Source organism: Chrysochloris asiatica, unplaced genomic scaffold (assembly GCF_000296735.1).
Source record: "Chrysochloris asiatica unplaced genomic scaffold, ChrAsi1.0 scaffold00223, whole genome shotgun sequence".
NCBI classification, from domain to species: domain Eukaryota; kingdom Metazoa; phylum Chordata; class Mammalia; order Afrosoricida; family Chrysochloridae; genus Chrysochloris; species Chrysochloris asiatica.
In genome coordinates this window covers 3,236,327-3,260,935 of record NW_006408741.1, presented here as the reverse complement: position 1 = coordinate 3,260,935, position 24,609 = coordinate 3,236,327, and the positions used below count along the sequence as shown (strand labels likewise).

Sequence of the window (24,609 nt, the reverse complement as noted above, 5' to 3'; positions counted from 1 at the left end):
AGTGTTACCTATGCTGCTGGGGACGAGTTAAACAGTAGGGACATGTCTTGAGTTCCGGCTTTGCACTTTGTGTCTCCCAGGCATAGAGAAAGTGTTAATTCTCTGGGGTTCTTAGTTGTACCGCCTGTCCTGACTCTCCTTTCTACTGTACTTTTCAGAGCTGAGAAGACCTCGGTCTGAACCCTCTAATTACTACAGCAGTGAGAGCCACAAAGATTATCCAGCTCCCAAAAAGCATAAACTGAACCCTGAGTACTTCCAGGCAAGGCAGGAGAAGCTGCTTTCCACTGCACTGAGTCTGGAACAGCCAAATATCAGGAAGCAGAGCCCTAGTTCTAAGCAGTCTGTCCCTGAGACACTCAGCCCCAGTGAAGGAGTGAGGGACTACAGCCGGGAACTCTCCCCTCCCTCTCCAGAGACTGCAGGGTTTCAAGCCTCTGGATCTCAGCCTGTAGGAAAGTGGAATTCCAAAGATCTTTACATTGGTGTGTCTACAGTACAGGTGACTGGAAATCCGAAGGGGACCAATGTAGGAAAGGATCCAACACCTTCACAGGTGCGTCCACGGGAACCAATGAGTGTCCTGATGATGGCTAACAGAGAGGTGGTGAATACAGAGATGGGATCCTATCGTGATAGTGCAGAAAACGAAGAATGCTCACAACCCATGGATGACATACAGGTAAGCCTGCAGAGGCTCAGCAGCAAAACTGCCTTATGCTTTATGGTCAGTCTCCAAGGCCGTTCACTTTCTCTCTGATGAAGGCTTAGGAGTCTGGCCTTGTGTGTAAGAATGCTGGAGTGTCTTCTCTACTTGGGGCTGCAATTTCCTTCAGCAAAAAGAGGCAAAATGCTAGTTAGCAAAACCTTTTCTCTTTGTACCAGCTCCTCTCTCCTCTTTGCATCCAAAGTGATAGATTTCACTTTTTTAATGGCGATTTTATAGTCAAATCCCTGAGATAAGCGAGCATAGGAAGTCTCTGGGTATAATTTAAATTATCTAAGTGACTTTGGTTTATACAGCCATCATCTGCTGCTACTATTGCCTGCCATTGAGTTGGTTCTGACTCGTAGCGGTCCTCAGTAGGGTTTCTGAGGCTGTAAATCTTTACGGGAGCAGAAAGTCTCATCTTTCTTCCAAGTAGCTGCTGGTGGATTCAACTACTGACCTTGTGGTTAGCAGCCCAATGCATAAGCCACTTTTCCATAGTCATTGTAAAGGCCATACATATATGGTGTCAGCTATTATGTTAAATCCAGAAAACTGAGAACCCTTTTAGGCATTGAAGTTACAGATCAAGAGAATGTATATGAAGTAAACCTACATTCGAACTATTAGGAAAATACATTTGAGGCATTAAAATATATTGTATAGGGCCAGACCAAAAGCACAGCATGAAAAAGCTTTTTTGTAAAGCTTCCCATTGATATAAACAAAAAAAGTCCACCCCCACTGGAAATTCAACATGGCAGGGAGCAGCAGAGATGTAGAGGGGAGTACCAAGTTACCTGCAACCACCAAACCCTACAACTTGGAAGGAGCCTGTTTGCAGGCTCAGTTTTTGATCCTCTGCCACAGGGAATATACATACGTCCGCTCTCAATCTGCCAAATTGATGCTCACCTGCCAAGCCAGAGTAGGACTGAGGGGAGTAAGAGATCTCCTATAGTGGCCAGCATGCCTGGGAGTCGTCTGAGTGCTGAACTGCTCTGTTCATTACATCTCAGGTGACTCTTCTGCCAGCCCTCTGCTGTTTAGCACAGGATGAGAATCATGACTACTCCGTCTGCCATTATAGCCCCCAAACAACCTTCTTGTTGTTAGATGCCAGTGAATAATGACCTTATGTACAACAGAACTAAACACTGCCCAGCCCTGCACCCTCCTCAGTTGTTCCTGTGTTTGAGGCCATTGTTGCAGCCACGGTGTCAGTCCATCTCATTGAAGGTCTTCCTTTGTTGTTGTTAAGTGCCATCAAGCCATTTCCGACTCATAGTGATGAGCTTGAGCCGCTGGCTTTGCGGTTCTTCCTTGTTGTTGTTGTTAAGTGCCGTCGAGTCGGTTCCGACCCTGTATAGGGTTTCCAAGGGTGTAAATCTTTACGGGAGTAGAAAGCCTCATCTTTCTCCCGCAGAGCGGCTGGTAGTTTCGAACCGCTGACCTTAAGGTTCGCAGCCCGAGTCGTAACCACTACGCTAGAGTGGTTCTTCCTTAGACAGTATCAAAAGAATTGAGCGTGATTGTATTCCAAGAGAAAAATACTAGTAGTTTCTGACTTAGGGTGGGGCGCCATTCTTCTAACAGCACTGTTGGAAGTTAGTTCTAAGATGTCAGATACGTTGTTGGTTTTTCTTCATTATTATTGGCTTTCATTATCAGTATCTTTACATATCTCTGAGGATCGTGCCAACATCAGCAAATTATGCATTACCACATTGTATGTAGCACATATTACTAACAATAATATGTACAAAAAAAAAGGACAGGTCTAAGTGCAGTTCATTGTAACACGAATATGTCATTAAGTTGGAGACTACCTGTATTTATAGAAACAGATGGCTGGATGATTTGACCTGAAATAGTTTACCAAACTAGAACAGTATTTATAAATATAAATGTAATAATAAGTCATCACATCATGGTGAAAATCATCTACCCAAAGGACGGTCACATGTCTCCTTAGCCCCATATTGTTATTATTGTTAGATGCCATGGAATTGGTTCTGACTCTTAGTAACAACCCATGTACAAGAGAATGAAACATTGCCCAGTCCAGTGCCTCACAATTGTTACTATGTTTGAGCCCATTGTTGTACCCACTGTGTCAGTCTGTCTTACTGAGGGTCTTCCTCCTTTTTGCTGACCCTCTACTTTATCAAGCATGATGTCCTGCAGGGATTAGCCTCTCCTCATTACATGTCCAAAGAACGTGAAACTATATCATATCATCCTAACTTCTCAGTAACATTCTGATTGTACTACTTCTAACACAAATTTGTTCATTCTTCAGGCAGTCCATGACATATTCAGTAATCTTTGTCGGTAAGTCAAAGGCATCAGTTCTTCTCTGGTTTTTCACATGCATGTGAAGCAATTGAAAATACCACAGCTTGGATCAAGTGAACATTAGTCCTCAAAGTGACATCTTTGCTTTTTTAACACTTTAAAGATACCTTTTTGCAGCAGATTTGCCCAGTACAGCAACATCCTTTAACTTTTTGACTGCTGCTTCCATGGAGGTAGAAAATCAAGAAGAGAATTTACTGTAATTGGCTTAGATCAGTCATGATCTGTACCCAGGGATTCAGCACATTGCTGCTTCCTATGTAGCTGGAGTTCTGTGTAGATGTTGTTACGTGCCATCGAGTCAGTTCCAACTCATAGCGACTTTCTAAGGCTATAAATCTTTGCAGAAGCAGAAAGCCTCATCTTTCTCTTGCAGAGTGGCTTGTGCACTTGAACCACTAACACTGTGGTTCATAGTCCACAGAGTATTCCACAGAGCCACAACACTCCCCTGCAGTTTTCTAGGCAAAGTAAAAGGGGATGTGGGTTCAACCATGTCCCGTAGACTCCCATTGACCTGGAGATGAGAGAGAGAAGAGGAAGGACTGGTTGGTCCAAAGTGTGGTGAGACCTGGGGACTCCTGAGCCCATGGACAAGGACATAACCATAGAGAACTAGAGCTGAGAGTGAAGCATCCAGCTGATATGGAGTGAAGGGAGATGCGTAAGAACACCCAAACTTGAAAATAGTACACATTTGACCTAGCCTCAATGGCTTGATAAGGAGCTCTGGTAGCGTAGTGGTTACGAATCGGGCTGCGAACCCTAAGGTCAGCGGTTCGAAACTACCAGACGCTCCGCGGGAGAAAGATGAGGCTTTCTATTCCCGTAAAGATTTACACCCTCGAAAACCCTGTACAGGGTCGCTATGGGTCAGAATCGACTCGACGGCACTTAACAACAACAAACAACAATGGCTTGATAATCAGAACTCAACTAGGAAAAGATTAAAAAAAAAAATTGGGGGGTGGATAAAGGATATGAGGGTAAATTGCTACAATTTGATGAACTTGACCTATACTCATGGAGTCTTCATATCAAGTATCAATCCTATCTCCTCTGTATACAAGGTAGATAGGGACAGGCAGCTTAGACATTGGTTACCTAAAATGAGAGAGCTATATAGCCTCATATGGATGTGAAAGCTGGACAGTGAATAAGGAAGATCGTAGAAGAATTGATGCTTTTGAGTTGTGGTGTTGGAGGAGAATACTGAAAGTGCCATGGACTGCCAAAAGAACCAATAGATCTGTTTAGGTAGAAGTGCAACCAGAGTGCTCCTTGGAGGCCAGGATGGCTAAGCTTCGTCTCTCCTACTTTGGACATATTGTCCGGAGGAAACAATCGTTGGAGAAGGATGTCATGCTGGGTAAGGTGGAGGGTCAGAGAAAAAGAGGAAGACCCCCAACGAGATGGATCAGCCAGGTGGCATCATTGATGGACTCAGGTGTGGCAGCGGTAGTGAGGTTGGCCCAGGATTGGACATTGTTTCGTTCTGCTGTGCATGGGGTCGCTATGAGTCGGTTCCGACTTGATGGCACCTGACAACAACAACAACATAAAGGCACAAAGTGACTGGCTTAAAAGTTTTCAAGAGGGTGTTTAGTTTAAAAGTTTATGGCGGAAGAAAGAGTCCCCACGGAATAGTTTTCATCTTGTCTAGATGGGTATAGTGAAGCAAGATGGGGATAAGATTCTTATGATTCAGTAGTGAGTAATTGTTATCATGACTAACTGCAACTGTCACAACTATAAAGGTAGAAGTTTTATAACAAAAATGGGGGAGTAGTTAATCTTACATTCCAAAAACACAGGATCCTAAGACCATTAAGGGAGAAGAGCAGTAGCGGAATGCAGGACCCTATCCAGAGAAGCAGTGACACCAGAGATGGAGGCAGAGATGAGCACATGGAGAGAGGGAGCAACTGAGGACTCTGGAGTCATGGAAAGAGAGGGAGTGGGTGCTGGCGGCCAGGAGGCAGGCTTGCAGAATGTGCCCTTTGGATGTCTAAATTATTATATATTCCTGAGTGGTTTTGTGTACATCTCTCCACCCCACCCCACCCCCCAAAAAAAGAAATGTAAGCAAATACTGTTGAATGATTGAATGATGATGCACAGAGGAGATTGTAATCATTGCAATGAAATGATGGTGTAAAACTGATGTTCTCCCATGTAAACTATCACTCAGTTCACAATATAAAAAAAAAAAAAGGGTGTGTGTGTGTGACATCATATTGGCTAGCCCACTAATAATGTCACTACCTTAATAATACAACTGATTGTAGAACTGCCCAGTCTTAATATCCTTAACTGGTTGATCCTACAGAGAGTAGAGGCCCTAGACACAAGCCATAAGTTCTTCCAGACTTGGAGATAATTGGGTCTCTGAATCGCTGCGTATTCAGGGGAATTATGTAATGCCCTTCAAGTGCTGGATTAGTACACTTAGAGTACAGTGTGAGGGAGTGGAGAGAGAACTGGATAAGTTCGACGTTTCCCTTCTAAGCTAAGTGTTCTGTGAACTTTGGATTCCAGGTGAACATGATGACGTTGGCAGAACACATTATTGAAGCCACACCTGACCGAATTAAGCAGGAGAATTTTGTGCCCATGGAGTCCTCACCGTTGGAAAGAACAGATACTACTGCCATTAGTAGTACCATGAGCTGGCTGGCCAGTTACCTAGCTGATGTCGATCATCTGCCAAGCGCTGCTCAGATCAGGTCAGCACAATGTCCTGCATTCGATTGATGCTGTATCACATGAGACCTTTTAAAAGCATTAGGACGAGTTCTGTTGTCACTGTCAGAGCTCAGCTCATGGCCTCACTGCCTCAGTGGTTTCCCCCCAGGTCAGAACACAGAAGACGATGTATCCTGGTTCTGTATTGTTTTTGTTTTTTTCCCCTAATTCGACTGAAATTTCTTGAGGTCAGGACTGTGTACTTAGTGAGGTTAGATTTAATAGAGCAATAAACTCATACTAGAGTCTCTGGGTGGTACAAATGGCTTCTCACTGAAAGGTTGGAAGTTCAAGTCCACCCAGGAGCATATTGGAAGAAAGGCGTGGCTGAACTCAAACTTTTCAAAAACCAGCTGTCGAAAACCTTATGGAAGTGCAGTTTTACTCTGACACACATGGGGTCACCATGAGTTGGAGTAGATAGGTTTTAAATTCATAATAGGTACATAGTATTAAAGGAGTATGTTTAGAGTATGTTTAGCAACCTATCAGACTGAATGAAGGCATGTTCCTAACCATCCACAGTGACGTCTGATGGATACCATCTTGTCTTTAGTTAAGATGTAAAGAATTGTGCAAATCAGTCATTAACCTTTCACTTGTTGTCTCCTCTTGTTTCAGAAGTGCATATAATGAGCCTCTAACCCCTTCTTCTAATACCAGCTTGAGCCCCGTAGGCTCTCCAGTCAGTGAAATAGCTTTTGAGAAACCTAGCCTTCCCTCCGCAGCAGATTGGTCTGAATTCCTGAGTGCGTCTTCCAGTGAGAAGGTAGAGAATGAGTTTGCTCAGCTCACTCTATCTGATCATGAACAGAGAGAACTCTATGAAGCTGCCAGGCTTGTCCAGACAGCTTTCCGGAAATACAAGGTAAAAGAGAGTCTTGATATTGTGACATTTTTAACATCAGGGATTGATGATGTTGGACACGTTCAGACTAAAACAGATGCCATTTCATTTGTTGGTTTGTTTTTCTCTGAATTTGTAGGATTCCTATTTTAGTTCTGTTACCTGATGACATTACTGATGACTTTCAGAAGCTTTAGTAAAATAAAACTAACTTGGCGTGTGATGGTTATCACCATCGGAACATGCTTATTGATGGTAATGATAATGTATAGTTAATATAAGTAAGGTGAGACTTCTGCCACAGTGAATTTTTTATCTAACTGGAGGCCTGTGGACAGACTTCAGGCAGCCATGAACCTCTAAAATTACAAGGTTAAGCTTCTGTCTGTACATTTTTGGAGGGGAGAGGGTTGATTGCCTTCTTCAGATTCTCAGAGGAGTCTTTGACCTCCCCAAAAGCCATTAGTCATTGATCGAAAAGTAGCTGGGATTATCTACAAAAGCTCAATTTATACAGACAAAATAGTACAACACCCTAACATGTTAAAGACTTTTAAAATGTATATTTTCAGACCTGTTTTATTTAGAAGGAATGCTAAATAAAATAAGTTTTATTTAGAAGGAAGACTAGTTGGAAATTTATCCCATACATTCATTTTTCCTAATTTAGATTTGTAATTGATTTTTCTCAAAGCATTTGATAAACTCGGCTCTCGATTCTGAAAATGTTGATTTCAGAGAGTCCTGAGTTTGTGTAAGTTTTTGGAAAGTTGACATTTCTTACTTAACAGCATTACTGCTTTTGTCCCTTTTACTTTACCCTTCAGGGCCGACCCTTGCGGGAACAGCAAGAAGTAGCTGCTGCTGTCATTCAGCGCTGTTACAGGAAATACAAACAGGTAAAAACCAGTTTCATGTCACAGTAGGAGAATGTGCTCTGCCAAGACTGCACCAGGTCCCTAAGGATTCTGGGATGGAATTTGGCTAAAGAGCACTCTATCTGATTGTTAATGATCTAGCCTTAATTTGAATTGCCTTGGTTGGAAGCCAGAGGGACATAAAAACAAACCCTCTTCACCTAAATTTATGCCACAAAATAATTTTTTATCCCAGTGTTTGTCCTTTTAGTATTTCTATCACTCTGCAATACAGTCTTATACAAAGAGCAGCATTTGTGCTCGAAGTGGGGATCTGTGTTCCAGTATTTTTCCGCATAAACTCGGAATGATACAGAACAACTCCAGGGAGTTTGAGACTGTGAGTGCAAATCCTTGGCTGTTCTCTTTAACACTGAATTACATAACCTTTGACCATTCTTTTCAGCTTCTACTTAATCCATTTTTAAATGAATTATAAAAATCCTTGAAAACCTTCAGAAACTTGGAGTATCTTAAATGTTGCAAGATTGGCTGAATGCTCTGTCATACACAATGGCAATTTCTGGAGTAACCTGTACGGTTCCATAACTTAAATTGCTGCTAAGTGCCGGTTCTTACTCATAGTGACCCTGAATGGGGTTTCCAAGGAACGTCTGGTGGTTTTGAACCACCGACCTTGTAGTTAGCAGTCCAGTCCTTATCCTACAGCACCACACCAAGACTCAATTAGAGAGAATTAATATTTGTTGGACTTTTAATGGGTACTGTGGTGGTGGTGGTGTGCCATAGAGTCAGTTCCAACTCATAGCGACCCTGTATAGGGTTTCCGAGGCTGTAAAGCAGAAGGCCCATCTTTCTCTTGCAGAACCACTGGTAGTTTCGAACTGCTGGCCATGAGATTAGCAGCCCGACCTGTAGCCACTACGCTACCAGAGCTCCTAGTTAGTGGGTACTAGAGCCATTAAATAAGTCCTTTCCTTTGCTCTTTGCAGTGATTTGAAGTACAGGTATACCTCATTTTATTTTGTGGCATTTCATGTCCCCCTGACACATTTTGGTCATTTTTCACAATATTTCAGATTTTTTCTTTTTGCTATTGCACATTTAATAGACTCTGGTATCAAGTAAGCATAAATTTTAGATGCATTGGGAAACCAAAAAATATTCACTTTATTGTGGCGATCTGGAACCGAGCCCACAGTACTTTTGAGATACGCTTGTAAACATTTTTATTTCCAGTTTATAGATGAAGCAGCTGCGACTCAGAGAAATTAACTAAATAATCATTGAGGTGGTTATAAAATATAAAAGCAATTGTCCAGTTGAGTTGTTAGTATATCGCTATTATTGTGGAGAGAACACACGAAAACACTGACCAGGTCAACCATTTCTACATATAAAATTCACTGACATGGATCCCATTCTCCGTATTTTGCAACCATCACTACCATCCTTTCCCAAGTTACCCCACCACCATGAACAGAAACTCAGTGCCCCCAAGCAACCCAGAACCAAAAGAAAACCAAACCAGTTGCCATCGAGTCAGTTCTGATTCCTGGTAGCCCTATGTGTGCAGAGTAGAACTGTACTCTAGGGTTCTTGAGACTGTGACCTCCTGGAAGGCTTTCTTCCTGGTACCTCTGTGTGGGTTTGAACTGACATCATTTCAGTTCGTAGTTCAATGTGTCACCTACTGCACCACTTGGGGCCTCCTCTCCTAAGCAGAAACTCCCCTGAGTTTTGACTTGTTCATTTGATAAAACTCAGTGCTGCCAGTAAATTTTGCAATCTTTTTATTGGGTTGTGCTTTCCATAGATTTCAAATGTGTATTTAAGGTAAAATAAATGCTGCGATGTACAAAGAAAAAACAAAACCAAAAAAAAAGTAGCCACAGAGTCTGTTTCAATTCCTGGTGGCCACTGTATGTCAGAGTAGCACTGTTCTCCAGGGTTTTTTAATCACTATAATGGTTTTGGAAGTTCATTACCAGGCCTTTCATCCAAGGGTGGACTCAGGCTACCAAGCTTTCAGTTAGTAGCCCAATGTTTTGCCACCTGTGCAACCAGGGGACTCCAGATACACACACGGTAGACACCTGGAAGATTCAGTTGTGCTCTTTCATTCTGATCTGTGTCTCTGCTCAGTGATGTGGGTTGCCATTTTCTCAGATTTCTCTAGGATTAAATCCTGTGAATGAGGGGAGCGCCTCAAGCTTGTAGCCAGTTGAGTTCACGATCCCAGAGAATACAGGTTTATTGTGTAAACGCTGACACCACCATAGCTCTGCAACAGGGAACTGTGCTGGCTTCATATTAGTGATATGCAGAACCAAAGGGTGTGAAGGGTGACTACAATGGGTGCTTATTCCAAAATCTGAGGAGTCCTCTTTTAAATTATTTTTTGAATCCCCTCCCAAAGAAGTAATGTCTACAAGTAGGAAGATGGGAGGCATTCAATTTTAGAGACGCTAATTTAGCCAGCTTGCCTGAGTTATTTATTTATTTTGGTCGGGCGTTGTAGTGGTTCTGGTTCTTTTCATTTCATTATATTCAGCAATGTAACATTAATCTTGTATTTTCTGTTTCTCCCCCCAAGCTGACATGGATAGCCTTGAAGGTAATGATAAACCCAAGTCCTCTCACAAAACCATTCCACCACAAAATTCACACCCATCACCACCCCAGAGCAGAGCCACCAGAGTGTCACATTCACGACATCAACAAACTCCCTTTGCCAGTCCCCCGAGATCCCAGTCTGTCTATTCTCTGGGGGCCATGTGGCTGTTCATTTGAAGTGTTTTGTCCTTAAGAATGCCTGGACATTGCCTTGGCTAGTAGCTATGTAAAGAGTCCATCTGCTAGCCTGGTGAGTCATGAAATAGATTGACCTGTTCAGCTACATGTTCACTGTGGCCCAGAAGGCTCCAGGTGTGTAGTGTGGACAGGCCAAGATGGAACTCATGGAGGCCCTGCAGGATGCAGCGGTCTCGTCTTAAAATGAAGATGAGCAGCAGGTCAGAGAAGACTAAAGCAGATGCTCTCAGAATTGTCCCCGGACATTCTGAGAAGTCATTTTCCTTCCCTCATTCCACCACCTCATACATCGAGACATGTCCTTAGGTACAGGGATTTTCTGAGGAATATTTTTCCTTATACTGGTAAGTTGCCTTCTTGCAGGAAAAGGGCCTCATTGTGGCTTCTGGCCCCCCGAGTCATATTCTGCTTCACAGACATGTGGTGGACCTATAGCTTTGTGTTCTTAGTGCCTGGAGACTGGTACTGAAGAGAGCTCATTCTCCTGCTCCCTCATGCCCTGTTTTGGAGGTGTCTGCAGCAGGCTGGGTGGAGGGCTGCTGGTATTGGCTCCCGAGCAGTGGTCAGCTCTGTGACAACCTGCCAGCTCTCATGGCTTCTTGAGTGTTCATCTCTCGAAGGTTGACGTAGCTTTAAGGTGTCAGCGTTTCATGATAAGCCTTGTATCTGGGACCTTGTAACTCAGTCAGAAATTTGTCATATGGAATGAGAGAAACAAGCTGCTGAATGCTAAACAATTTCTGTGTGATGGGAGTTGGGAGGCTTTAAAAAAAAAAAAAACTCTTTCAGAATTGGCTGATAAATATTAATCCTAAGCATTTAAATTTTTACTTCCTAAACATGACTTTCAGAATTGTAGATGTCTAAGCGTGTTGCTTCTGAAAATTATTTTTGCAAGGAGGGTAATTGCAGCAACATATTTTGGTATTTGGGCACAAGGCACATTTAAAACAAAACTTTGCCAGAAGGAGACCCTTGAAGACATATCTTGTGTTTCGAAAAGGTAGGTGGGAAGATTCCTAGCTAGCTTTCTTAATGATTGAAACCGCAATCAGAAAATGTGGCAATCAGGGTGAAAATGTTCACTCCTTCTTGTCAGTAAGCTGAAAAGGACGCTCACCACCGCATGGCTCCGGTTGTTACTGTCCTGCTTCTTCTTGTTTCCCCTGCAGTATGCACTTTATAAAAAGATGACCCAGGCTGCCATCCTTATCCAGAGCAAATTCCGAAGTTACTACGAACAAAAAAAGTTTCAGCAGAGCCGCCGTGCTGCCGTGCTGATCCAGAAGTATTACCGGAGTTATAAGAAGTGTGGCAAAAGACGGCAGGCTCGCCGGACAGCCGTAATCGTACAACAGAAACTCAGGTGGGTGGAGATGGGGTCATGGAGGGAAGTGAGTTTGGATGTCGTCTAAAAAAATGGCCTTGTGCTAGCAGCTAGCATGAGAGTCTGTGGAGGACCTCAAGCATTTTGCACTTATTCTTTCTTTGGGCCACTCTAAGGATGCTGTGACATTGTGTGGTCCTGCCTGTCTGTCCATCTGTTTGTGTCTGTTTAGCTCCTTTTACCTCTACCGCTCCCTCCCCACAATTATTTTGGTGTCTCCATCAGTTTCAACTTGTATCAGAATTTGGCAGGCCCATGTTTCTGCTAAAACAGAAGGTGTCCCTTTAGTTATAATAGTCTAAGTGGTAGAGCTACCACATCTAAGAAAGAGTAATTTTTTTCTTTAAAAACCACTGTCCTCAAGTTGATTCCCACTCAAAGTGACCCTGTAGGACAGAGGTGGAACTGCCTCGTAGGGTTTGCAAGGCAGTAAACCTTTACAGAAGCAGATGGCCACATGTTTTTCTCCAGGAGTGGCTGGTGGGCTGTCTTTTCCTTTAGCAACCAAGTGCTTAAGCACTGCACCATCAGGATTCTTGGGGAATCGGTTACTAATCGGGCTGCAAACCACACGGTCAGCAGTTCGAAAGTACCAGCTGTTCTGCAGGAGAAAGATGAGGCTTTCTGCTCCCTTAAAGATTTATAGCCTCGGAAATCCTGCACAGGGTCACTATGAAAACCACCACCACTACCAATGAAAGCTTTTAGTCAAGTATCAGACATTGATAAAAGAAATTTACAAAATAATATTCTAAAATTACAAAGTAAAGAGACATCATATCAAACTCAGGAAAAAGGACTGCTAAACTACGAAAACCTATCTAATGCGTTTTTCAACAAAAATGTGCTTCTATGGAGTCATGAAGGGACATTTAAATGACATCTTACCTTCCACCTTTATATTGTCTCCCAGGAAACTAGATAAAAGTGCTTATAGGCTCTCTGTTTCCTCCTCTTCTTTAGATGCACAGACACAGCCTTAGAAAAGCAGCCTCCGTGTGCTGTTGGATCTGCATGGAGCCCTCTCTTCACTGATCGATTCTCAACTTGCTCATATTAGACTTCACAGAACCCTTCTTATAAAATAATATTCAGTTTTGTTTTGTTTTTCTCAGGAGCAGTTTGCTAACCAAAAAGCAGGACCAAGCTGCTCGAAAAATAATGAGGTTTCTACGCCGCTGTCGCCACAGGTACATTCATCCCTCATATGTATATTTTATTCATCAAGAATTATGAAACAGTCCTAATCTTAACCAGTCGTTAACACCCATGTAAATAAAGCTAAACTCCCCCTATATCCTATCCCTGCTCCTCCCAGCAAATAACCAGAGTAAAGCTCCTAAATTGCACCAGTATAAAAGTGCTCTTTAAATAGAGACTGAGTTGCTGCTATTGGAATAATGGTGACTCTTTCAGACTTGTGCTGTCTGTGTTGAACAATGGGTGTTTGTGCCAGTGTTGCTCTGTTTTAATAGGGGTGTATGCCACCGCCATGGACTAAAATTTAGTTGAACTAGCTTTAAATTCTGGTTCTCTCTTAAGTCTATTATTTATATGCCATATTGCCATATGTTCTTCATCCCAAGCCCTACTTGTGCTAATGTGTATCCAAACAGAAAAATAAACGGCGTTCTATTCTCAAGGGAAGGAAAGAAAGCCTTGAAATCCATCCCGGTTTTCAAATGTACATTTTCCATGTGAATAGCTGACGCCCTCTGCTGGATATATAGTAGTTAACATGCTTGATTATCAGTTACTGTGATGAGAGAGAAAATCATAATTGAAAAAAAATTATTCAGAAAAGGAAGGACATCTGGGATCATAAGGAATTTTCAGTGAGAAGAAAATGGGTTCCTGGAACCTCAAGCATTCCCTGGAGACACAACATCTTTTCATGGTTCTAAGCTGGAATAGTTCATCCTCATTGCCTCCAGTCTTGAGCTTTCTTTATAAAGACTTCATTGAGTGCCATCAAGTTGGTTCCAACTCATAGCAATCCTATGTAGGTTTCCAAGGTTTGAACCACCTACCTGGTGGTTAGCAGTGCAGTGCTTATCCTATAGCACCACACCAGGATTCTGTTAGGTTTGGGGAGGCTGGTGAAAAGTGCTGTGTTTCCTTTATTCAGGTTAATATTCCAGTCTGACGTTAATGACAGTGGCCATCTGCACTGCATTTAGATGTCCTTCCTTGTGGCTTGGTGACTTATTAGCCTCGGGAGTATGTAGCCTACAGAACCAAACTTGGAAGCAGGCTCTTTAATGTTGTATTTTCTCCTCTTACTTCATCATGCCAAAATCCCTAATGTTCACCTTCAGATTCATTCCTCAGAGGTTTTGTTTTCCATTAGTTTTTCTTACTCCTTAAACTAGCTGGTTTCTAACTTTGAAAATATTTTGCCTTTGAGACTTGTTGTGTGCCATCGAGTTGCTTCTGACTCAGAGTAACCCTGTATAGGATTTCCATGAGCAACTTGTAGATTTAAACTGCCAACTTATGGTTAGCATTCCAGTGTTTGCCTACAGCACTACACCAGGGCTTTTTGAGACTTACTAGGGTTTAATTGCTTACTTTTGCCTTTGCTTAAATCCACAAAAAAGAGTTAGTTTATACAACTATAGAAACAGTTCAAAATTCCCCAGTTGATCCTTGGAAACCCTCTTCAAGGTCACTGTGAGTCAGAACCAACTCGACAACACTTAACAACAGCAACAACAGGAAGCCACTGAAATAATGAGAACTTGAAGAAAAGCATTCCTTTAGGATAGAGCTGGCATTCTCTGCTAGAATACTGAGAAAGATGCTTAGGGACACTTGTCATGTGCCCTAGCACCACTTAGGCATTGGGTCACCTTCCCCCACAATTTCAAACAAATAATGAACATCATTACCAGTCCCCTAAAACAGGAAGTCCTGTTAGGAATGCATGTGGGCTATGGCAATTAAGTAATGCAATTAATTCTACAATCCTTACCAAAAGCCAGTCTAATTCCTTTATTATTCAGTCATACTTTCTACTGTTGTTGTTGTTAAGTGCCTACTCATTTTGTTGTTGTTAAGTTCTGATTCATAGTGATGCTGTATAGGGTTTCTAAGGAATGGCTGGTGGGTTTAAACCTCTGACTGTGTGGTTAGCAGTGCAGTGCTGATCCTATAGCACTACCATTGGGTGTAGCTATCAAGGCCTTACATAGACCCGCCTGCTTAAGTTCCTGAGTGCTCAGCCTCGTTTTTCCCTTTTCTCTCCTACATCTTCTACACTGGCACCATTGAAGACTTGGGCCGCTTTGAGCCAGAAGCATGTGGCCACCTCTTTCATGAGATCGAGGTTGATGCTTTCCAGGCAGATACTATTTTTTAAAATACTACATCAACATGGTTCTATTGGCTACTTCAAATAAACTGGAATGTTCACTCATTGAATTGCACTATATTTTCCCTGGTTTCTCCTCATTTAATTGCCAGACTGTGGACATATGTACAGTAATGATTTTGAACAAATTGACCAGCAGTCCCACACTCACTTCTCCCCCTGCCCAAAGTGGTACCCTGGATTTATATTGCATGAATTGAGAGAGTAAGGTAAGGTATTTAAACAAAATATAAAGGACTGTTTCCCAAAGTAGGCTGAACAAGGAAATCCTTTTACTCTTTCTTTGAGAATTGTCTTTTTGATAGCTAGGAGGGAAGAATTTCATGAAGATGTTTCCTTTCTTGGGTTGACATTTTAACCAGGAAAAACCTTATAAGGATGCTAGCAAGAAGGTTTACAGAGAACAGGAGATTATGGGCTCCGGATTTCTGCTGATTATTTGGGATGAAATAGAGACCACTGTTGGCGCTTTTCTGTACTTGTCCTTTTATAGTTCAGGCACTAGAAAAATGTGCAGGCAAACTTGAATAACTTTTGTGTACAGAGAGGATACATATTCTTTTCCTGTTCCTATGTGTTCAATTAAGGAATTTGAAGACATTCTGAAAAATCTATACAAATCTTATCCAAAAAGTTGGGTTAAAATAGTATTTTCCCCAGGATGTTTTATAACCTTGTTTTCAATCTAAGTTTATTTAATATTAAGGAAAAGTGTCATGTTTTTAGTACCTTTTAGAGGCATTAAAATCTAGTTAAAAAGAGAAAACCTCACCCCATCCCCCCAGAAGGTAGGTAGGTAGGTAGGTGGCTTTTAGAAATGATTAAGAAATGTCCCATTTCGTAAGGATTTTACTAAGTCACATGACACCCCCCCCCCATCATTTTTTTATACTTAAAGATAAATTGATGGTTTCCTCCCTGCTCATTTCACACACCCTACCACCATTCTTTTTTCAAGGAAAAAAAAAAAAAATGGAGCCACTTAATATTCTTTTTTGTTAAAGCTATTGATAAGGTTGTGTTGTGACACTCATATGCTAATAGCTCTTTGGTATTGTTTTACTGTCTGAAGCCCCCTGGTGGACCATAGGCTGTACAAAAGGGTGAGTTTAGCTACCTGCTAGCCAGTTTATCTTTATCTTCCATTTTTGATATTTTGCTTTTTGCTTGCTTGCATGGGGCTGCAGCCTAGGTATGCCAGTAAGTTTCACATCCATTCTGAATGAAATAAGATAAGATGAAAAACTAACCCTAATTACTAACACTGCTATTTTATATGTCAGGAGAACAGTCTCATATAGTAGATGGTACAAATGCATGAATTAAATAAGAGGAAGGCCCATCCCGAGGAGGCCTCTGCAGGAGGGCATGCTTAGAACCGGGTGGAAATGCCTTCGGTATAAAAGAGTAACTGGTGGTACACATTGAAGATTGGAATAAGGCTGTATTCTAGGGAGATATTAATAAGCAAATGGTTGTTTGTGACTTACAAACTGCCACATGAAATTTTCTCAGCTGCTGTTGTGCCAAAATTTCTAAAGCAAGAAGGCTCATTAGTTGAGACTAGGCCTTTTAAAAAAAAATTTTAGCTCATCTCTTTTTAGTTCAAAATGAATGTTTTCCCATTACCCTGTTCTATAGTTTTGTTTTCTAAATCTCTCTTTCCCTGAGACTACGAGGTAAGTGAATACACATAGTTGCCCATTCAGAACTCCCCACAAAGGACACTGCTTATCCAGTAGTGAGTGGACCACACTCTCAACACTTAATCAGGAATGGTGAAGAAAGAACATGTCATGTGAAGTATTGAAAACATGCACCTTCTATATTACAGTTAAGAGTGGATATTCCACTAGAACTTACATTACAAATTGTAATGTGTAGGTATTCCACAGACGTTCAGGTTTCTGAGATTTTAGAAAATGATGCTGATTTGTAAATTTGTACAAGAAACAAAAAAGTCTGCTAGACGTGACTATAACACATCCTAAGTTGTAATAACAGATGTAGTGTCAGAAAAAAACTATTTTTTTAAAGCTAGGAATAGATTTCACCCAAACCAGACTTGAATTTCAATTAATTCAATATCTTTTTTTCCTAAATATAGTTTAAAGAAGGAGATGGCTTTAAAATCTAACAATGGAGTTCTCCCTATCAATGGCATCCAACACACCTTCCCCCTTTTAACCTTACACTAGTATTTTTAGATTTCTGAGAAAAAATCGTAATTCAAAAACATCTTTAAATTTAACATTTTCCTAGAGATAATCATGTTTTATATCACATCTAACTACTTTTATGTTGATGCTAATATTTATTCATTATGCTTTAAACCAAGAGTTGGCAAGCCTTTTCTTAAAGAGCCAATTAATAGTTGTCCTTGAAGGCCACACAGTCTGTCACAACCAATCAATTCTGCTGTTGTAGCAGGAAACCACCATAGATGATCCATAATTGGATGGTTGTGGTTGTGTTCTACTAAAACTTCAACTTATAGCCCACAGGTTATAGCTTGCTGATTTAGATAGTAGGAAAATTGAGTTTTTACAAGTTCTTCCTAAATAAAGACCATATTAAGTAAAGTTTTCGAAATAAATTTACTCTGATCTCTAGATTACTTAAGAAACTGTCCAGGTGAAATCTGTTTCAGGCGAAGAGATTAAAATGCTATCACATAGATTTATCTTTGATAAATGAGCCACAAATCTTAGCTTTTATATACTACAGAGGATTGAGAAGGGACAGGCAATTACCTGTATTTCTACTGTTGACCCTCTAAAAGATTTAATGTCTCACCTATGTAAAGCCACGGATAGTTGCTAACAGAGAAAATTGTTTTTGGTGGAATGGAGAGAAGTTCTACTCCTGTTTGTAAATATATCTAGTTAATCATCTTAAGAATTAGATTTTGTTGTTTGCAGTTGGATTATTTTAGTTCTCTCAAGTGGTCGAGCTGGCTTAGATGTTTGTATTTGAAATATAAGAGAAAAAAAGGGCAGAAATCTCCATTTACTTCTCATTCTGTATCACTCTCTGCATACATAGATATCATTTCTTTCCATTAAGGGAAAAAAAAAAAAAGTCTCCAAAAGAGCAAATGCATGCCCATTCAATTTAACTCAAAAGTTGTAGTATCTTGCATGTTAAATGCAATTACTATAGCCTGCTGCAAGGAACCAACAAACACTTCAGTGAAAAGTGGTTGCTTATGCACTTTTGAAGCTTGTTAGTTTCCAGTATGTTAATGATCATTTTTAAGAGTACATTTTCTAAAGGGTGCTTTTCAATGCCAACCAGTCTCCCTACCTTAATTTCTTAGTGCCTGCTGCATTTTGTTGTGAAATACTGAACTCCCCTATTCATGCATGGAAAGCTGGAATTGCGCCTCACAGTCTTCAGGGAGTGTGAGCAGCTTTCAGGTTCCTTGCAGTGTGGTAATTACCTGTCTAACTTCTGTACATGGCCTTGTCCAGCCGCCCGGAAGTTCCCCTCTCCTCCCTGGTCCAGGAGACGACTTACAGCGGCTTTCCCTCTGTTAATCCTCCAGGTGGCATTACTCTTGGGAGGATTTATAGTTCTAGAATTTCTATCAAAGAAAAAGAATAACCAAAACCGAGCCAAACTCACAGTCAATCAAGTCAACTGTGACTCACAGCGACCCTGTATAGGACTTCTGAGGCTGTAAATCTTGACAGGAAAAGACAGCCATATTTGTCTTTCGTGGAACAGCTGGTGGGTTTGAACTGGTGACCTTGTGCTTAGTACTCCAGTATTTATCCTACAAAGCCACCAGGACTCCTTAAAAGAAGAGAAGAGCTATACTTATTCATTTATAAAGCACACCATAGCTAAGACATTTAAGGGTTATACACTAGAAAATAGCATTTGAATACAGTTTTTATGTTACAGTGTTTGTAACGCACTATGATTTACCAAAAGTTCTATGTTAGTGAAGAAAAAGGACATTTTTTTAAATGCCATCATCAGAATTAACACACCACAAACTAATCCCAGTATCGTTGTTGATGTTGTTAAGTGCTGTTGAGCCGGTTCCAACTCTTAGCAACCCTGTGTATGGTTTCTGAGGAGCAGCTGATAGGTTTGAACCACTGACCTTGCGGTTAGCAGTCCAGTGCTTATCCTACAGTGCCACATCAGGAGTTCTGTCTCAGCAGCATGGTGGTGGTGGTGGTCATGTGCCGTAGAGTCAGTTCTGACTCACAGCGACCCTGTACAGGGTTTCTGAGGCTGTAAATCTTTACAGGAGCAGAAAACCTCTTCTTTCTCCCATGGAACAGCTGGTAGTTTCAAACTGCTGACCTTGTGGTTCGCAGCCCAATTTGTAACCACTACAACTGGAAAATACCATTTGTACCTGAAAGCTTTAGTCTTCTGTCTGGAAAGACTTAGAAAAAGCACCAAATAGTCTTTATTGATCTGGTTCACCTTTACCCAGTCTTTCTTTCCAGGCTTAGCCCTAACTTATCCAGTAATCTGATAGGAAGTTTCCCAGTCTTGATTCTGTCATTGGACTTTGTTATGTCTTAGGCATAATAAATGTCTGCTTAAGAGAGAACTTCCCTTAGAAACAGGGAAGTGTTTAATTGGATAGCTACTATTACGGCTTTTAAAAATTTAGGTGAGTATTTTATGAACTTCAGCAAATGACTGAGGATGATTTTAAGGTAGAAGAAATGTTTAATTAAGGCGTGTTGTTGTTGTCAACTGCCCTCGAGTTGATTTTCATTCACAGTGACACTGTATAGAGTTTCCGAGGAGCAGCTGGTGGGTTTAAACTGCTGACCCTGTAATTAACAGTCCAGTGCTTAGCTTACAGTGCCACACCAGGACCCCACACATGCTGAAAATTCTCCTACTTTCCAGTTGGATTTTGAATATATCTAACAGGATATTATTTCATCTTGGAGCAGAAAAATCTTTATGCAAAATAAATACTAAAATAATTTGAGCGGTGTAATAGAATATATATCTTCAAGGCATTCATGCTTAGTTGGTCTAAAGTGAACAATGCTTCTGTTTTCCTAGATAGAAAAAAAAATTTTTTTCACCTCTCCCTTTAAGATGTTTATTTTTAATGGATACTAGGAAGTGTGTTTAGAGATTAGAGCCCAGTCTCTGGGAAACAACCCTAAGATTCCTTCTTTCCCTCGATGACATATGGTATCTCTGATGGAGCTTTATAAACTATAACAGTCACTACAAATACTCTTATTAGCAGTGGAAATTCTGGTGTTTCAATTGCATATTTCTTGCAAATCACTGGCTTAGTTTACTCATGTTCAATAAAGGTAGGTGCAGCTGTCCTCCTGGAATAAAAGAACCTTAGGTGGAGGAAGAAGAAATAGCACGTTTGGGTCACAAGTTTTAAAACAAAAGATTTTCTCTGTATTTGACAACTGAGTTTGTAAACACTTTGCCCGAAGTTGCCAGTCATTCTGGTAAGTAGTGGTTTCCACTCAGATGATTCAGAGCAGCCCTGGGAAGCACCCCTCAGTGTGTGGAGTCATTGCCAAGCTCGGGACGATTACGCTGCTCCTGTTTGCTTTGTTATATACAATCTTATTAGAGGGACAATTCTCTAACAATCCCTGGAAGTGTACTGTTGAACTGGCAAGAGTAAGCTGTGCCCCAGGTCAAGGACTGTGATACCACACGTGTTTCCATTTGACATGATGTATGGCACTCAAATGGCCCCATGAGGAGTAAGAAATGAATGTGGGATGTGTCATCCTCGATGTGTTTTAAATCTCCAAAGTAATTCTGTCTCACTTGCCTCTTTTAGGAAATGGATATTTTTGGAACACAGTGGTGTGTGTTAAGCTACAGAAAACAGGCTCTGTGTCATTCTTATTGGGCCTCTCTGTCTTTTTTGTTTTGCAATCCAAATGAGATTTCTGGAAAATGGCAAGATCTCTCTTTGCCTAAATTCCCCACAAGCTATTGCAGCTCTCAGAGCAACAGGTAACTAATCAGAAAGCCTTTTCTGGCTGCCCTGTAGAACTCTGACGTCCAGCACTGCGAGAATATGCCTGCTGAAATCCACTGATCCATGACACATTTCTTTGGCTGAGTAGATGTAATGAAGCCGCTTTGCCTAATGCTTTACCCATGGAGCCATTGTTTGCTACAAGTCTCGGAAGCAGGCCGACTTCATTTATTCATAAATTACCATTGGACGTCTGACAGAAATAAACCCTGTGGGCTTTTGCTGGCTTTCAGTGCTGTTGCTTACGACATCACTTCAGTACATTACGATGCAACATATTTTTTTTTTTTTTTTTTGGTTGAGACTGCAACAGTATCCCAAGACGTGAATATTTTCAGCCTAGAATGCTTGGGGAAACCCTGGGCTTGTTTATCATTTTAATAGTTGAATGGTCACAAGTATTAGTTTTAGGATCCTAATTACTCTATACCAAACTAGTATCACAAGTACAGATTTTATTGTAGGGCCCAACTGCTATGGAGTTTGGTCTTACTTTTTGGCCCTATTCAGTTGTCTTTAACTCACTGGAGAATAGTATTTTCTGGGCTACTGATGTGAGGTTCAGTCGCCTTGTACCCAGAAACTGTCATTTCCATCCTCTGCTAATTGCATCTGTGATCTTAAGTAAGACTGCTTTGCCTGTCTTTTGTGGGATAGGATTCTGAAGTAAGTGTAATTATAGTAAATTTTTTTCTTAGATAGCCTAGGCATTTGTCTCTTTTTTTAGGTTCAGCTCCTTCTTAGCCCTTAATGAGTCTAAATGTAATTCCTAAAGAGGACAAAAACTCAACAGCCCTCAGCTGAGTTTCTGTAATATAACCCAAGAGATGCTTATTGAGCATCTGTGTGCTAAGTTTTAATAGATAATGGTGAGCACAGACACTGGGTTTTCAGGTACAGTTCTAATGTTAAAAATTCTAGTCTATATTTAACCAAGTTTACATACTGAAAAGTAGACTTAGAACACAGGTAACTCCAATGAAATCAGTTCAGTTGTTGGTTTTGTTTTTGGTCAGCCAATCCAGTTGATCTTTTCGCTCCACTGAATTTTTCAGTAGGTTTTATTTTGTATGAACACATTTGTAAGATATAGTAGTTGTAATGTTGTTGTTAAAGTGCTGTCGAGTCGTTTCTGACCCATAGTGACCCTGTATAGAGTTCCCGAGGAGCAGCTGGTGAGTTTGAACCACCAACCTTGCAGTTCAAACCAGCTTTGCGGTCTGGCACATTAACTCACAGCACCACACCAGGACTTGTAATGGATGAATAGAAAAGCAAGCTTTTAAATTTTCTTATTTTAAAGACTGACAAGCAGCAGTCATCCTTATTACAAAACAAGCATATGCTCATTGTAGACAATATTAGAAAAGCAAACAAGGGAGGATCATCTAGAGAAAACAATTTGAATTTTAATTGTGTGTTCTTATTGCCACAGATGTATTTTTAGTTAACATATGCCTTTTAGTGATTGCTCGTGTCCTTGACTAATAAGACAGCAAAAGCAAATTCTGTAGCTATTCAGGACACTGATTTGAAACAGTTCTTAGAACTTTTTAGCAAAAATTCCAGGACTGGATGTTCTAAAATACCTTCAGCACTCTGATTGGTTTCTCACCTGTAAAGTTATCATTTTATCCAGTTGGCATGTGATTAAAAACAACAATTTGAACTGAGCACCCATCCTAATAATCTATCCTCAGGTAACACAGAACTCCATTTGTGATTCCAGTAACAGACAGTTACAACATTATTTGAAATTCCTTTAAGCTTTCGATGGCAAATCAACATCAACGTGGTCTGCGAATTCGACAGTGAGGCAAAAGATCTCAACCTAATCGTAGTGGTTACGAATCGGGCTGCGAACCTTAAGGTCAGCGGTTCGAAACTACCAGCCGCTCCGCGGGAGAAAGATGAGGCTTTCTACTCCCGTAAGGATTTACACCCTCGGAAACCCTGTACAGGGTCACTATGGGTCGGACCCGACTCGATGGCACTTAACAACAACAACAAATGTGTCTTAGAATTGATAGCATGTTTTATGTGGAGGTTTTGTTTTTCCTCTGCAGCAAAGTAATAAAATCAATACTGTGCCTTATAAAGGCTAACGTCTTAGAATTAAGAAAATATTATTGTTGTCATCAATTTTTGAAGACATAGCCAGTCTTCTTATACCATGGACAATTTCTAAATGTTTTCTCTATAGAGTCTTTTGGAAGAGCTGATTAAAATCTTTAAAAAAAAAAAAAAAAATGTAATCCTGACATTATTAGAGGCAGTAGAATGAGTGCAAAACTGCAGGCTCTGAAGTCAGATAATTCAGAGTTCAAATCCCTGCTCTGTCAGTTACTAAGTATATAATGTGTGGCAAGTTGCTTCAACTGTATCTCTCAGCATATCTATTTACAAGTGGAGATAAGACAGCACTAACATTGTGAGAACTAAGTGAGGTCACAGATCTTAAGTGACCTGGTGTAACTATCAAAACATGACATAGTCTCTTTATTTTTTCCGTTTTCTTCCGTTTTTCTAGTTCCTTCTTTGTTTTCTGCAAAAAAACAAAAAACAACCTGTCTCCTGTGCCATTCAGATCATTCTGATGTCATTTATTTACATTGCTAATATAGTGTGGAAACTTCATCCTGAAACTTAAGTACTTAATTCACTATTTTAGCTCAGAAATTATGAAACCTAGGAAAAAGATCTGAAAATTGGAATGTTCTCATTTCTGCAAGGTAGACAGTCATGATCATCTCTTTGTGTGGACATGTGAGATGATCACTCGTTTGATAGCAGTGTCTACATGGTAACTTTAGCACCTTATGAAAACTTAATTCACTTTTTAATTATTTCTCAAACAGCCAAAAAACTACAAAAACAAATGTGACCATTCTAATTAAGACAAAAATATTTACATTATACCTTCTCTGAACAGGTGAATTAGAGAGTCTTTATATATGAAACTGCATCAAACGTTTCCGGTTTGTAAGCCACCCTCCTTTCGATGATGAAGTAGGCAAGCTGCGCCTCTCTGTTATGGTTAGGCTAGCAGGCTGAGTTCAGAATTCTCCAAGTTGTAGGAGGCTCACCAGTGGTGGCGTCACTGTTGCACATTGGTGAATAAGTTCTATATTCATGCAGAAATGACATGTCATATTTGAGGCAGCATGCACATTTTGCGGTCATTCAGGTCTGCACAAGTACAGATGTTGCATGTCCTGAGGGAAAGTTGGCATCAGTGCATGCCTTGCATTTTTCCAGCCGAAGGGCTGTTAGTATAGATCTTGCATGTTTAAACACTGACCTCAAAATAGAGCATGTTTCCATTTTTAAAAAGCCATTTATCAAGTATGCATGTCCAAAACCAGGGACCTATAATGACGTACAGTTCTGTACCCAGTATGGCCCAAATGTCCCTACAATTTATTGATCCATGGTATATTTAATTATAAGAATAGAAACGAAATACTTAGAACCAGTTAAGAACACAGCAG

General features: G+C 40.7%; 1 protein-coding gene across 1 annotated transcript in view; it reads left to right on the top strand.

Moving 5' to 3' along the window:
- The window catches only part of CAMTA1 (calmodulin binding transcription activator 1), a 1,308,299-nt gene that overhangs the window by 1,276,576 nt on the left and 7,114 nt on the right, over positions 1-24,609 (top strand). Inside the window, exons 16-23 of the mRNA XM_006873121.1 lie at positions 159-682; positions 5,606-5,793; positions 6,434-6,680; positions 7,487-7,558; positions 10,134-10,154; positions 11,524-11,717; positions 12,854-12,928; positions 16,184-16,214. Coding sequence (XP_006873183.1) covers positions 159-682; positions 5,606-5,793; positions 6,434-6,680; positions 7,487-7,558; positions 10,134-10,154; positions 11,524-11,717; positions 12,854-12,928; positions 16,184-16,214 — 1,352 coding nt within the window. The remainder of the gene's footprint in view (positions 1-158; positions 683-5,605; positions 5,794-6,433; positions 6,681-7,486; positions 7,559-10,133; positions 10,155-11,523; positions 11,718-12,853; positions 12,929-16,183; positions 16,215-24,609) is intronic.